Consider the following 16,687-nt stretch of genomic DNA (forward strand, 5'->3'; position numbering starts at 1 on the left):
AAAGCTGTCCAATAAGCTCCACAGGGCACAATTTTATTATATGTTTGTCACACTCTATCTATTTCTATCTACCATATCTCTATAGATCTGACGTAAATAAAGATACTTTTCTCCAATAATTAATGTAAAAATTCTTTATTGTTACATCAATTCAAAGGGATATACATATTAAAACCAGTTAAAAAGAGAAAAGAGGAGAATGTGTAGGATGCAAAAAATAGACCCAGGGCACAATATAAAATATTGTTGTCTAAATCAAACCATCACATTGGTTGTATAAATAACATTTTAAAAAAAATGGTTCGTAGTGTGATGCACAGGGTAAGTAGGTAAATATGTATATATAAAGACAAAATAAAGTAAACAGTGTGTGTGTGTGTGTGTGTGTATAATGGCTCCAATATGTGAAAGTATGGGAGTCTTACAAAGAGAGAACTAAGTCAGTGCATACAAATGAGCAGACCAAGGTCCAAAATCAAATATCAACCACACATAACTATTATAATATAATACACCTATAACCAATGCGGGAGCATAGGTATAATAATATATATAATACTATTTATTCATTTATATAGAGCTATTAATTCCACAGCGCTTTACATACATTGGCAACACTGTCCCCATTGGGGCTCACAATCTAAATTCCCTATCAGTATGGGGGTTTTTTTGGTGTGTGGGAGGAAACCCACGCAAACTCGGGCAGAAAATACAAACTCCTTGCAGATGTTTCCTTGGTGGGAATTAAACCCAGGACCTTAGCGCTGCAAGACTGCAGTGCTAACCACTGAGCTATTGTACCATATGAATGGGCCCCAGGGCCGCCGAAGGGGCATTCAACACTCATATTGACACTGAGGCCAAATAGGTTTTATCTATCTCTATAGCATTCACTGCTGTCTAAAAACAAATGCAAAAAAGCAAGCAAAAACAGAACAAAAACGCCGCAAAGCCACAGCAAATCCCCAATAATTTTTATATCTGCGTTTTAATAGTGTTCTTTGACTGACTTCATTGCACGACATGGGTGATAAAACGCTGCAAAAGCTCTGAAACAATTGACATGCTGCAGATTATTTTCTTCACCAAACCTACAAGTCACAAATAAGCAACGTGTGCGGAAGACTTTAAGATTCTCATTGACTTTACTGACATCAGAATTCCCTTAATGTTTTGTGACAAAATCTGCATCTGAGGATCAATACAAGAAAAATACTGCAGTTTAGTCAGAATTGTACTCGACTAGTAGATTTGAACAGTAGAATGGTTTCCAATAGGTAACAGAATACAAACAAATGTTTTTTTTAATGATATAATTACATTGACCACCAAATGAAGTTTGTTTTCTTTTGTTTTCTTTTTCAGTGTAAAATCGTGTTTCCATATCATCGATGTTTGCAAGTCTCGTCCAAACCTCTGCGACGCAGCTAACCGCAATAAAACAGCCGCCATGAGACCGATTGCCTCAACCAATGCAGCTAACCTTTCCGCTGGGTTTACCAAAATTGGCAATGTTAGAAGTCAGGTGTGTGCAAAATTGCTGCTGAAATCTGTGTTATCTATCCTACATACAGTATGCCCTATTGTTACATTCAACAGTTTGGGAGTCTTCAGAGTGTATGAAGCGCCAATGAGCAATGTCATTATCTAGGGTGCTCTAGAGATTGGTTTTCTTTAACTTGTAACATGAAGCCTTAGCATGTTTTTCCTGGTTGGGCTACAGACACTATCTTGTAAACAGCTGTGTTTTTCCTAATCATTTCTTTGTGCTATATATGAGTATTGTGCCATCTAGTGGCTGAATAGTACTTTGCACATTTGCTTATGTATGACTAAGGGTTTGTACACATTGCCCAATGTCATTTTTGGTTTTTGCCTAAATACTTTTCAACATGGACAACACACAGACCAATGTTATTCAATGGGGCAGTGCAGATGAGTGGCTTTTTTGTTTTTGTTTTTGTTTTTGTTTTTTTTGGGGGGGGGGGTTTTACACCGACCAAATGTGCATTGGGAAAAAAAAAATAACAGAATGCATTAGATTCTTCTGTGTCAGATGAGTCGCCCATTCAAGTCTATAGATGCGCAAAAAAAAAATGGATGGCATTAGGAAAAAAATTGTCCACATTTTCTAGGTATAAAGTGTATTTTCTATAAAAAAAAACAGGTTTTTTTTGTGGTGAAGACTTTATTTTTCTATTTTATTTCCTTAAATTTATTTTGCGGGTGGTTTTATACATACATGTGTGTATGTTTACACTTACACAGATTTTGTAGAATATGTGAAAAATGTCTCCACTGAGGTTGTTAAAAACATCTTGGAGAACTAACCACAGATCTTCTGTGGACATAGGCTTGCACAAGTCCTTCTGTCGCTTTATGTAATCCCACACAGACTCGATGATGTTGAGATCAATGCTCCCTGGGGGCTGGATCATCACTTCCAGGACTCCTTGTTCTTCTCTATGGTGAAGATGATAGTTCCTAATGACATTAGCTAAAAATGTATTCTGCTGCAGGATTACAACCCCAAACATACAGCCAATCAGACGCCTACCTGATGCTATTACATAATTGGTATCTGCCCATATTTCTCACCATTGAGGATACCATTAATCTTGACCAAATCCCAAACTCCATTTGCTGAAATGCAGCCCCAAACTTGCAAGGACCCTCCTCCATGCTTCACTGTTTCTGCAGACAATCATTATTGTGCTGCTCTCCAACATTTAGAGGAATAAATTGTCTTCTGTTTAAGCCAAATATTTCAAACTTTGACTCATCAGTCCACACAACTTGCTGCTATTTTTCTGCATCCCAGTTGTTTTTGTGCATAGTTGTGTGTTTTGCCCTTGTTTCCATGTGGAAGGTATGGGTAATTCCTCCATGAAGACCACTTCTGACTGGACTTCTCAGACTAGTACATGGCTGTAGTAGGTCTCACTCGTTTATACCATTTCTAAGCTGATGGCATTGCTGTACTTTTTCCAGTGTTAGAGGACGTAAGCTGATGTCTTTCACTTGCTGTGTGAAGTTTCCTTTGTCAACCCCTGAAGCTATGGTCCTTAACATTTTTTGTGTGTTTCTTCAAAGGAGCTTGAACAGGTTTTGAAACCCAGTTTTGTTTTTGTGTTTTTGTTTTCTTTGCCTGGTAGAGATCTTGCTAGTGCAGTATAAATGCCTTGAGTCTTGTTGCTGTGCTCAGTTTTGCCATGTTGTATTACTTGTAATATGAAAGTGTCTCACTTTTGTAGTAGAGTTTGAATGTTCTCTCAGTTTTAAGCTTCTTACAGAACTGTTTCAGTTAGTGAAATGATTTCAACCTACATATGAAAATTATGACCTACATCACCTGTTTGGTATAACTGGGTATGCATACAGTTGGCTATAATACTAATCCCTGACTTTGTACAAGTGTACCTAGAAGAATTGATGCTGTTTTGAAGGCAACAGGTGGTCACACCAAATACCTGTTTCCCCGAAAAAAAGAACTACCCTAAAAATAAGCCCTAGCAGGCTTTTTCTGGCTTTTTTTAGAGTATGCTTGAATTATAAGCCCTACTCCAAAAATAAGCCTTTTTTACGCTTCCATAAGGAAGTGTCCAAGTAGTTAAAAAAGTTAAAGAATACAGTAGGACTCTTTATCACAGGAGGCAGACATCCGAAACAGGAATCGGACACCCCCCAAGAAAACAGACTTGATTCCCCAACACCCACCCACCCATAAAAAAAAATCACACTCCCCAGATCACAAACCATCACAGTTGGCAAGTGCCGATGGTGCATGGGCTCTCACACAGAGAGCTGCGTCGCTGCAATGCAGCTCTCACAGATTGGGTACCAGTATCACTCAGTGCGAGTGATACTGCTTCCAGTCACCAGGGGGAGCACACTGCCGTAGAACGCAAGGGGAACAGATAGCAACAGAGATTTGTATGTGAGAGCCTATTCCCATTCCAACTATAATTGTTTGGGGTGTGGTAAGTGCTATTCTTTTAGACTAGAGGGTATCTGCTTTGTTTTGGGGATAAACTTAGCCGTACATAGAGTATGATACATATAAGCAGGTAATTTAAACCTTTGTAAATATGGTATGTACCCAAAACTATAGGACTGGTTCTGTACCATGAGAATCACAGATCAGATGAGAAAATGTGCATCTGAACCAGTAATAGGATTAACACAAAACATTGATGTTCCAGAATGTGATGACAAGATTAGATCTGAATAAATGTTGCTTTTTTTTTTGTTCAAGAATAAATATAGATTGTTGTTCATGGGAAATTATAAGACACCCCATGAAAATATGCCCTAGTGCATCTTTCGAAGCAATAAATAATGTAAGACCTTGTCTTATTTTCGGGGAAACAAAGTATTAAATTTAGTTTTCCCTCTTGTTCGTTTACTTTGTATTTTACACAGTACTGTGTTTACTTGTGTGTACATAAATAATATCGTTACAGTATATCACAAATCTGAGTACACCCCTCCCATTTTTTCAAAATATTTTATTATATTTTTTCATGCGACAACACTGAAGATATGACACTTTTATTCAACATAAAGTAGTCAGTGTACAGTTTGTATAACAGTGGAAATTTGGTGTGCTCTCTAAATAACTCAACACATAGCACATAGCCATTAATGTTTAAACCGCTGGCAATAAAAGTGAGTACACCTCTAGATGAAAATGGCCAAATTCTGCCCAAAGTGTGAATATTTTGTGTGGCCAAAATTATTTTCAAGCACTGTCTTATCTCTCTTGGACACAGAGTTCCTTAGAGCTTCACAGGAGCCACTGGATCCTCTTCCATCCTCCGTGACGACATCATGGAGCTGGTGGATGTTAGAGACCTTGCGCTCCTCCATCTTCCGTTTGAAGAGGCCCCACAGATGTTCAGTTTAAGGCTATGTTCACACACTACATCTTTTAGGCCCTGTGCGCACTAGAAAATGGAATTTTCTTAAGAAAGTTCCGTAAGCTCTGAAACATTTCCGCACCCGCGGAAAAAAAAAACGCACTGAAATCCGCATGCATTTTGGTGCGGTTTTGATGCGTTTTTTCCGCGGGTTGGAACATGTGTTTTAATGCAGTCAATGCAATAAAGCACATTGAAAAAAAAAGGGTAATTTCCTTCTGATATAGATAGAGCACGGTGACTCAGTGGTTAGCACTGTAGCCTTGCAGCGCTGGGGTCCTGGGTTCTAGTCCCATTAAGGACACCATCTGCAAGGAGTCTGTATGTTCTCACCGTGTTTGCGTGGGTTTCCTCCGGGTACTCCGGTTTCCTCCCACACTCCAAAAACATACTGATAGGGAATTTGGATTGTGAGCCCCAATGGGGACAGTGTTGCCAATGTATGTAAAGTGCTATGGAATTAATAGCGCTATATAAATGAATAAACGTTATTATTATTATTATTATTATTATTATTGATAGATAATAGATAGATAGATGGATAGACAGATAAATAAATACATAGAAGGATAGATAATGGATAGATAGAGGGATAGATAATAGATAGATAGAGGGATAGATAATGGATAGATAGATGGATAGACAGATAAATAGATAATAGATAATGGATAGATAGATGGATAGACAGATGGATAGACGGATAAATAAATAGATGATAGATAATGGATAGATAGATAGGATAGATAGATAATGGATAGATACATAGATAATAGATAAATAGAGGGATAGATAGATGGATAGATAATGGATAGATAGAAGGATAAATAGAGGGATAGATAATCAATATATAGAGGACAGATCAATCAATAGATAGAGTCCCTGTGAGGACACACTGCAGTTCTTGCGAGCAGTAATGTGTTCACATTACCGACTGTGAGAAATGACCTGTAATTACCTCTGCAGTCTCGTTACGAGGGTGCATTGAGTATGTGTCAGTCGCAGCTGGATGCAAGTGTCATAGGACCTCGGTGGATTACGCCGGAGCTGTGTATTGGGTGGGCTAATAAAGTGGCTTTTTTGTGTTTTGTTTTGTTTTTTTTTAAAACAAAGGATTTTTTGGTGTTTGTGTTTATTCACTTTTCTTACGGGTTAATCATGAAAGCTGTCTCATAGACGCTGCCTTGATTAAGCTTCGACTTAGTGGCAGCGATGCACTGCCATTAACTCGTTATTACCTGGATTGCCACCGCATCACGGCAATCTGGAAGAGCCGGGGACACTCCGGGACTGTCGCATAATGGATGCGACAGTCCCGTGGCCGCTGCGGGCTGATATTCTCGGCTGCTGGAAAGAGGGGGGGGGCATTAACCCTAGCCCTCCCCCTCCCCAGCCTGAGAATACCGGGCCGCCACTGTGTGTTTACCTCGGCTGGATGGTAAAAATACGGCGGAACCCGCGGGGTTTTTTTTGTTTTTTTATTTTTATATGTACGTTTGATTTCTATGTTCAATTCTATATGTCTGTGTGAGTGTGATCTGTGTGTGTTTACTCTCTGCTCCGCTTCCTCTTCCTGTCATAATGACATTACTTCCTTGCAGAACGCAGGGCAGTGACATTATGTCCCGAAAACCGCGAAATACCACAGGGAATAACGCAGGAAAACGCAATGAACCGCACAGAATTTGCTACCTGCGTTATTCCCTGCGGGATTTCACGATTATATTACAGTCAATGGAGTGAAATGCCGCAGCTACCTGCAGAAAAGAAGTGACATGCAACTGTTTTTGCTGCGGGGATCCCGCAGCAAAACCGGTAACTGTCAAAATCCGCCTAGTGCGCACAGCATTTTTTTTTTCCATAGGTTTGGCTGGTGAATCACTGCAGAAAGGTTATAAACATTTTCTGCAGCGAAACATGCAGCAAATCCCCGGGAAATCCGCGGTAAAATCCGGCAACTGTGCACGAGGCCTTACTGCGTTTTTGGCCAGGGCTGTGGAGTCTGAGTCGGTGTTCATTTTGGTGTAGTCGGAGTCGGTATAAAATAGACCAACTCAGACTCCTAAAATATATAATAAATTGGGTACAGTAGTTCAATGCAGAATGTGCTGAATATTTTTTCATAGGAATTTGGGAAAATTATGAAATGTCCTATAAATGGCTGTTCTATTCCTGATGTAAGGCTACCTACATTCACACACAGCATTTTTGCTGCGTTTCTTTGAGGATACGTTTTTCAGCTGCAAAAGCAGACCAGCTTTTTAAAAAACTGCATCACCTGAAAGGTTTTTGAGCTCATAGATAATGTTTTCAATAGCAAAAGCAGATTAGAAAAACGCCACACAAACTAACATGCTCATTCTTTGTGAGGATCCGTTTTTGAGCCCAAAAACGGATTCTCACAAAACAATGCTTTAAACGCAAGTTTAATTAAACTGATGAATGAGAGTAATGAGCAACAGCTAGAAGAAAATTTAGGATTCAGTATGTTTGAGATGGAAGGCCACAGTGCTGTTCTTGTAACTGAGGAACAAACATATATTACAACAGAAGAACAGCAAAATGATACTTTAGAATTAGATGATCTTGTTGAAGCTACTTCAAAACACTTTCATAATCATCACATGCGCTGTGTTGTGCACACGCTGCAGCTGGCAATAAGTGATAGTCTGCAACAGGGACATGCTGGAAATCTGATTGGAAAAGTGAGGAAATTGGTTATTGCTGCCAGAACCCCTAAAATTGATTCCATCTTGAAGAGACGTGCTGTCGATCAAGTCACTCGGTGGGGCAGCACTTATTTCATGATTGAGCGATTGCTTGAACTAAAACCGTTTCTTATAGATATGGCGAACCCTCAGGTAACCCTAAATGAAGATTGATGGACACAGGTGGCTGAATTAAAGGACTTGCTTAATCACCCATTTACCGTGACTAAAAGATTACAAGCTGAGGATTTAACTCTGAGGAAAAAATTGCTATTTTGCCTGTCCCAAAGAGGAGGTTTAATCGCAGATGGCATTTCTGCTTAAATGAAATGGAGAGAGACACAGCTATTGGAAAATAACATTCTTCTGGCAGCTGTTTATGTGGACCCAAGTCATCGTATACTGCTTGATGATCAACAGCTTACTAAAGGAATAGCTCTGACTGAGGTAGCAGTTAGGATGAGTGGCCTACAGGACTGCCAGGCGCAAGAGGACTTGGGTCCTGACAGTGTGATTCAATGCCATTAAACCTCCTCTTTCGGACAGGCGAAATAGCAAGTTCTTCCACTCCCTTATGAAAATGCCAGGAGTTAAATCCTCAGCTTGTAATTTTTTAAAAATACCACTACTATGACTACTCTCATAAAAATATTTTATTAAATTCCATAAATATTAAAATAGAACATCTGTAGTGTTCTTATCTTTCAATTTCGTACATCACATACATATACAAGTGCAAGTGTAAACCAAGGTTAAACCCACGCCTGAGCGTAGCTTTAGACAGTGGTTGATAGAGAGGGGGACAGGTGTTACTACGTCACTGTCCAGCTGGTAGTCGTTTGATATATACTGTATCTAACTCCCTATTAGTGAATATATACACTAATTTCACTCTACTATAAGGTATATAGCCCTCACTGTCCTTGTCAAACTCCAGCAGGGATAACCACCACCAGAAAAGTGATAAAGTGCAAACAATCGAACCGTAGACAAACAAACAGTGGTAATGCGTTAGCTGTCCAGGGTTCTCATATTAGGTATAGTTTCCCTAATCAAAGGTTGCTGGATAGGTTAGGTAGGAGCCTGGAGTTCCACTTAACTTATGGATCCCCCTGCTCAGCTATACTACCTTATAGTAGAGTGAAATTAGTGTATATATTCCCTAATAGGGAGGTAGATACAGTATATATCAAACGACTACCAGCTGGACAGTGACGTAGTAACACCTGTCCCCCTCTCTATCAACCACTGTCTAAAGCTACGCTCAGGCGTGGGTTTAACCTTGGTTTACACTTGCACTTGTATATATATGTGATGTACGAAATTGAAAGATAAGAACACTACAGATGTTCTATTTTAATATTTATGGAATTTAATAAAATATTTTTATGAGAGTAGTCATAGTAGTGGTATTTTTGATATAATTACTACCTCAATACTTACCTTTGTGGTTTTCGTTGTAATTTTTTAGTCACGGTAAATAGGTGATTAAGCAATTCCTTCAATTCAGCCACCTTTGTCCATTGATCTTCATTTAGGGTTACCTGAGGGTTCGCCATATCTATAAGAAACGGTTTTATTCAAGCAATCGCTCAATCATGAAATAAGTGCTGCCACACCGAGTGGCTTGATCGACAATTGCCTCTTTCCCAGCATGTCTCTTTAAGGTGGAATCAATTTTATGGGTTCTGGGGGCAATAACTAATTTCCTCACTTTTCCAATCAGATTTCCAGCATGTCCCTGTTGCAGACTCTCTCTTATTGCCAGCTGCAGTGTGTGCACAACACAGCGCATGTGATGAATATGAAAGTGTTCTGAAACAGCTTCAACAAGATCATCTAATCCTAAAGTATAATTTTGCTGTTCTTTTGTTGTAATATCTGTTTGTTCCTCAGTTACATGAACAGCACTGTGGAGAAGAGAAAACTGTGGAGAGAAAGCGCATAATAGGGTCTTACCCCAATATGTACGAGGTGGAGGGGGGGAGTGAAACTACTCACCAATTGTAGTTGTGCGAGTCACAACAACTGTAATCGCATGTAGAATTGATCACAGGCTGCAGCCACCCAAAAATGGCAGATAACAGGGAGAGGTAGAGAGGGGTGTTCAAATGCCGCACCAAATGATCACTATTTAATTGATCAGATTAATGTATCTTTATTTTCATACAGGTCTACGCATTTCAGGAGCTACTGCCCCCTTCCTCAGGACCGTCAAGCACAAAGAATTACATCAAATCTGTCCCAGCAGAAACCAGCTTACAAATAAATAGACATGATGACATCATAAAACCACCCCTTCTTAAAAAAACGAGCGGTAAAAACGGTGCATAGCCGTCCACAAAGTGACGTAATAAATGTATCTTCGTGGTAAAAACATAAAACACAACCATTGTAACAGGATCAAACATGACAGTAATACTGCATATATTAAATAAAAGGAGCTATGAAAATGACAAAATAACACGTGTTTTCATTGATGTGTCTAAAAAAATATATATATAATATACATCTATATATATATATATCTCTATATACGTGTGTGTCAGTATATATAACCATTTTAAGCAGATCTACAATCAATCAACACTCTGTTGTGTTAGCGCTGAACAATAAGCGGACCTGAGCCTAATCGGTGGAAGCTTAAACTTGTGAGGCCACCCAAGTGTGTTACGCTTTAAGAACTGAAATATCCAGAACAAGTAAGAAGGAAACACACATTTATAGTGAAAGATATAATGGCAACAATAAAAAACAAGCTGGAAAGAATCCATCACATTAAAAATATCAGGAGTAGCTCCAGACCATTAGATCCTGAGAGCAGTTCACCCGAGTTCATGAGCGTGGGAACTAAAGATGTGCGCTTGCGCCAAAGGTATGTATCAGGAACCTGCAGGCAAATGAGTTCAGGACCGTTGGAAGAAAACACATGGCGCATGCATAGCTACAAACCCCGCAGTCAGTGTACGGGACAGCATGTAGTGTACCATAGATCAGTGAAATTAAAACACGGGTGCTGGTGACAGCGCTCAGCATCAAATCGTAAACTGAAAACCATAGATAAGAGCAGGGTGGTGTGTAGAGAACAGAAAATATGAGGATTAAAAAAGATCTCCATCATAACAAATTAGTGTGGCTTGTTCGTGGTGACAGGTAGGAAACAGGCCCCAGTATGGATAGTGAGATAACACAGATATACAAAGATAGGAAAGGATCGTACCGCACCACCAGATTGGGCGGTACACAGTGGGAAAAAAAACCACTACCGAAGTGAGGATCGTCACATGGACAGTGATAGTAGTGACCAAGATAATGTGCTCGATACTAGAACTCGGGTGAACTGCTCTCAGGATCTAATGGTCTGGAGCTACTCCTGATATTTTTAATGTGATGGATTCTTTCCAGCTTGTTTTTTATGGTTGCTATTCTATCTTTCACTATAAATGTGTGGTTACTTCTTCTGGATATTCCACATCTTAAAGCGTAACACACTTGGGTGGCCTCACAAGTTTAAGCTTCCACCGATTAGGCTCAGGTCCGCTTATTGTTCAGCGCTAACACAACGGAGTGGGTTCTTGGCTGTCTTCGGTTGATTGTAGATCTGCTTAAAATGGTTATACATACTGACACACACGTATATATATATATATATATATATATATATATATAATATAGATGTATATTATATATATATATATATTTTTTTAGACACATCAATGAAAACACGTGTTATTTTGTCATTTTCATTTTTATTGTTCCTTTTATTTAATATATGCAGTATTACTGTCATGTTTAATCCTGTTACACTGGTTGTGTTTTATGTTTTTACCACGAAGATACATTTATTACGTCACTTTGTGGATGGCTATGCACCATTTTTCCCGCTCGTTTTTTTAAGAAGGGGTGATTTTATGATGTCATCATGTCCATTTATTTGTATGCTGGTTTCTGCTGGGACAGATTTGATGTTTTTCTTTGTGCTTCACAGTCCTGAGGAAGGGGGCAGAAGCTCCTGAAACGCGTAGACCTGTATGAAAATAAAGATACATTAATCTGATCATCTGAATAGTGATCATTTGGCGCGGCATTTGAACACCGCTCTCTACCTCTCCCTGTTATCTGCCGTTTTTGGGTGGCTGCAGCCTGTGATCAATTCTACATGCAATTACAGTTGTTGTTACTCTCACAATTACAATTGGTGAGTAGTTTCACTCCCCCCCTCCACTCCGTACATATTGGGGTAAGACCCTATTTTGCGCTTTCTCTCCACAGTTTTCTCTTCTCCATTGGCTCTTTGGACCTGGCAAGACCAGATCTTCTTCATCTGTGGACATAGCAGCAGAGGGTCTTTTTCTGCAATATGGACTATTTTAACAACCGCCTATCGAGAGAAAAATTAATACTTCAAACAGTAGGTACTCCGGAGATACATAATGTTGATTGGGATCTGGATTTGCCCAGTATCTATTCGGAAGAAAACACTGGTATTATGAAAACATTGTTCCTACGTCTGGAGGATTTGCTCAGAGGAGCTACGGTTTGGGCTGGATGCCCGGTTTTTAACTACCTATATGGAAGAGAGACTATGCCCTAGGGGCCTTAGAATCAAGCATGATTCGCCGTTCCCTGCGGATCCTGTGTATACCAGTAAATGGGACAATATAATACATAACTGTATGCAAGGAATGTTGCAATGTCTATTTAAGAAGCGCAGCACCATTGCTAATGATGCATCGACTAATATTACTGAGCTCTATAAAGAACTTAATAAGTATGATCTGCACCCTGAATACAAGATTTTAAATTCAGACATCAACACCAAATTGATTCAATTGGAGCAGGATACGATTTTTCGTAAATCGAAAAAATTCCAGCAGGATAGATCTTACATGATCCCCAATAAGACTCAGGGTTCAAATGCGGCTGAGAGACCTAATAATCTCTCCAACCAGAGACCTAGAGCTCATAGCAATCACAGAAATTTCTTTAATAGCAGGTTCCACAAGAGGAGTGCGAGCTCTCTAACTAGGAGGGACACCACTAATCATAATGATCCTATCAATAGAGCTCCCATCCCCCAGACATTAGTGAGCTCCCAGACCCGGGATCCACCGGCTACCAAGAGTGTTGATGAGGTGTTCTATGTAGCACCTGTTACTGAATCCCTTGCTGTCATCAGCCCCATTGAGGTGGTTCCTACTGAACATACCCCTGTATCCCATAAACCCACTAAAACATCCGTAGATTTTGAGGAGACAAGGAGACAACTAGAATCCCTGAAGTCCCAAATTGAGAAAATTCGTAAGAACAGAGACCTTCAGTTTGAGCTGGAGGTACCTGAGACTCTACCCACCAATAGTGATCTTCCTGATAGTGATTTTATTGATCTTCTAGAATTATCATTACATGAAGAGTACATACCTCTACCTAGATCGTCTGAATCTGACGAATGTAATTCCTCTCCACCTCCCCCGGTAACTCCTCTGGTCAGTTCTAACAAGGGAACCATAACCATCGATAATACCCTAAAAGGAAGTTCATGTGTTCCTTTTTTACCAGTGGCCAGGAACCTACAGGTTCCTATCACCAATTTTCTAACTCCCAGAGGAGAGAAGAGAAAAAACGATATAGAGGGACTAGAGCAGGATATAAGCTCAAACAAAAAAGAGAAAAAAAGCACATAATACGTACTGATACCTCGGGTATTTTTAATTTATCCAATCACAACCTATCTAAAAGTGAGGTCAGTGTCTTGAAGAAAGGTCTCTCATTCTGTCCTGCCAGGTCTTCCAACGACTTTGAGCTTTTTCTGGATTTTCAAAGATTCATCAGGAAATTAACCCTGACAAGACATTTTCAAATCAATAGGTCTGCTCCCATAGATGTGAGTATACCGGATGGTTTTTTTACACACAGGTTACAAATTGAAGTCCAATTTCTATCCTTTACACAATATAGGACACCACATCAGAACCTTCAATGACTTGGTGCTACAAGATATTAAGACTCTTCTGACTAATAAAAATCCCCCCAGGACCAATATATCTAGGGAAGAGAAGATGGCCCTTTCAGCATTAAAAAATAACCCCAATCTAGTCATTCGTAATGCCGACAAAGGGGGGGGCATTGTCGTACAGGATAGAAGCAGTTATATCCAGGAAGCCCTAAGGATGCTCTCCAACACTTCACATTATGAGATTGTGGAGATTACAGCATATCACAATCCCTTTCTGAATACCATACCTTAATCAAAGAAGCTTCAGAGGCGGGGATCCTTAATAAGGATGAGTATAAGTTTTTGGAGAAAAAAAACCCAGATTGGCGTTTTACTACCACCTACCGAAGATCCATAAATGCCTTACCAATCCCCCTGGAAGACCCATCATTTCGGGGATTGGATCCTTCACTGAGAATTTGTCAGCATATGTTGATTTTATTATGAGAACACATTTCACCAACTTAAAAAGCTACCTTAGGGACTCCCCTCACCTCATAAATATTCTAAAAGACATTGTATGGAAAGACTCGTTTCTTTTTTTAACCCTGGACATTGCATCCTTATATACTAATATATCCCACATCTTAGGATTGCAATGTTTCAGGCAATATTTAGAGGTTGATGACCGACTACCTGTGATACAAAAAGAGTTCATTCTGGAGAGCATGAGGTTTATTCTAAAGAATAATTTCTTCACATTCCAGGATACTATATATCATCAATGCTGTGGGGTTGCCATGGGCTCAAAGGCAGCACCCACTTTTGCTAATTTGGTTATGGGGCTGTTTGAGATACAATATATCTATTCATCTGAACTATTTAAACATGTGGTTTTATACAAGAGATATATAGATGACTTATTTATTATTTATGATAATGCTGAAAATAACTACTTGTTTTTAGAAGGTATAGAAAACAATACTTGGGGTTTAAAATTCTCACCTACGGTGGAGAAAGGTTCCATTGACTTTCTTGATTTAACCATTTCTCACACTAGTGACTCCATCCTCACTAAAACTTTTTTCAAAAGGGTGGACAGTAATGGATACATAAATTTTACCAGCAACCATTATGATAAATGGTTGCGTAATGTCCCTAGAAACCAATACCAAAGAATTAGAAGAAATTGCACTTTAGATAAGGATTTCAGGGATCAGGCCTCGGTCCTAAAGGAGAGGTTCATAGATAAAAAATACCCCCTGACCATCATAAAAAAAGCTTATCAAGTCAATAGGGACCTGAAACAAATAGATCTCACCATGAAAGTCAATACCCCTGGTAAAAAGGTTGTCCCCGATAATAAGTTTGCTTCTAATTTTCTCACCACCTTCAGTTGTGATGGGGATACCATCAAGGGTATCTTAAGGAAACACTGGTCTATTCTACATAATGAACCATACCTCAAAGAGGTGCTACCCCCCATCCAGGTATCACATTTCGTAGAGCGTCCACCTTAAAAAAAACAATTGGCCCCTAGTAGACTTAAGAATTTCTCTAGTCCCATTGTCAATAATTTACCCATGGGTGCTTATAAATGTTATGCTAAAAATTGCCTATGTTGCAGATCCATTCAGCATGGGAGGGTCAGTTTTGGTTTGACCACGGGAGACACTGATTTTATGATACAAGGACATTTGACTTGTCAATCCGACTTCGTTATTTATTTAATTGAATGTGATTGTGAAAAACGGTATATAGGCAGAACGATCCAAGCTCTGCACAATAGGATCAATTCCCACAGACATACCATTAAGGTGGGATTCATGCTCCATGGACTATCCCGTCACACCACTCTATATCACAATAAAAAAATCAAGCTGAAAGTAACTCCAATTGAACATATACCCCCACACATTCCTGATAGGATGGAGGTCCTAAACAAAAAAGAAACGTATTGGATTTATAAACTTAACACCCTAAAACCTCAAGGTCTCAATGAGATCACAGATTTATTTCATTAAAATCATATTCAGTATGTTTCTTATCCATTCGGCTTTTATTCCAGTTTTATGTCGGTACTACTCTCGGTTCATTTTTATACGGATTTTTATGCATGTCTCACCTTGAGTAGAGGTCCATTTTATTATTGTTGGTTTTATGTTTTTACATCATCAGGTCTATTGCTCTCACTGAGATTTTATTGTTGTGTGATTATATATTTTTTTAAGCCATGTCTCCATATTCACATTATATGGTTTATATTTATAATTCCTATTGTTCCTGGGTATATACCTTCTCCTGTCAGTCCCCTTTTTTTTATTGTTTTGTTCCTATGAATGTAGGACTTTGTTTTATTTTTATCATTGTAATATTGTTCATTTTTACATTTTTACCTCCTTTCTAGTATCGAGCACATTATCTTGGTCACTACTATCACTGTCCATGTGACGATCCTCACTTCGGTAGTGGGTTTTTTTCCCACTGTGTGCCGCCCGATCTGGTGGTGCGGTACGATCCTTTCCTATCTTTGTGTATCTGTGTTATCTCACTATCCATACTGGGGCCTGTTTCCTACCTGTCACCACGAACACTCCACACTAATTTGTTATGATGGAGATCTTTTTTAATCCTCATATTTTCTGTTCTCTACACACCACCCTGCTCTTATCTATGGTTTTCAGTTTACGATTTGATGCTGAGCGCTGTCACCAGCACCCGTGTTTTAATTTCACTGATCTATGGTACACTACATGCTGTCCCGTACACTGACTGCGGGGTTTGTAGCTACGCATGCGCCATGTGTTTTCTTCCCACGGTCCTGAACTCATTTGACCTGCAGATTCCTGATACATACCTTTGGCGCAGGTGCACATCTTTAGTTCCCACGCTCATGAACTCGGGTGAACTGCTCTCAGGATCTAATGGTCTGGAGCTACTCCTGATATTTTTAATGTGATGGATTCTTTCCAGCTTGTTTTTTATGGTTGCTATTCTATCTTTCACTATAAATGTGTGTTTCCTTCTTACTTCTTCTGGATATTTCACATCTTAAAGCGTAACACACTTGGGTGGCCTCACAAGTTTAAGCTTCCACCGATTAGGCTCAAGTCCGCTTATTGTTCAGC

The 16,687-nt window shown here is 39.3% G+C and overlaps 1 protein-coding gene across 2 annotated transcripts in view; it reads left to right on the top strand.

The window, feature by feature from the left end:
- HIPK3 (homeodomain interacting protein kinase 3) overlaps positions 1 to 16,687 on the top strand; it is a 399,904-nt gene that overhangs the window by 350,879 nt on the left and 32,338 nt on the right. For both annotated transcript variants that reach the window (XM_075325614.1, XM_075325615.1), the window contains exon 7: positions 1,366 to 1,525. In XM_075325614.1, the coding sequence (XP_075181729.1) occupies positions 1,366 to 1,525 (160 nt within the window). The remainder of the gene's footprint in view (positions 1 to 1,365; positions 1,526 to 16,687) is intronic.

The sequence above is a fragment of the Anomaloglossus baeobatrachus genome, chromosome 10 (assembly GCF_048569485.1).
Source record: "Anomaloglossus baeobatrachus isolate aAnoBae1 chromosome 10, aAnoBae1.hap1, whole genome shotgun sequence".
In the NCBI taxonomy this organism is placed as follows: domain Eukaryota; kingdom Metazoa; phylum Chordata; class Amphibia; order Anura; family Aromobatidae; genus Anomaloglossus; species Anomaloglossus baeobatrachus.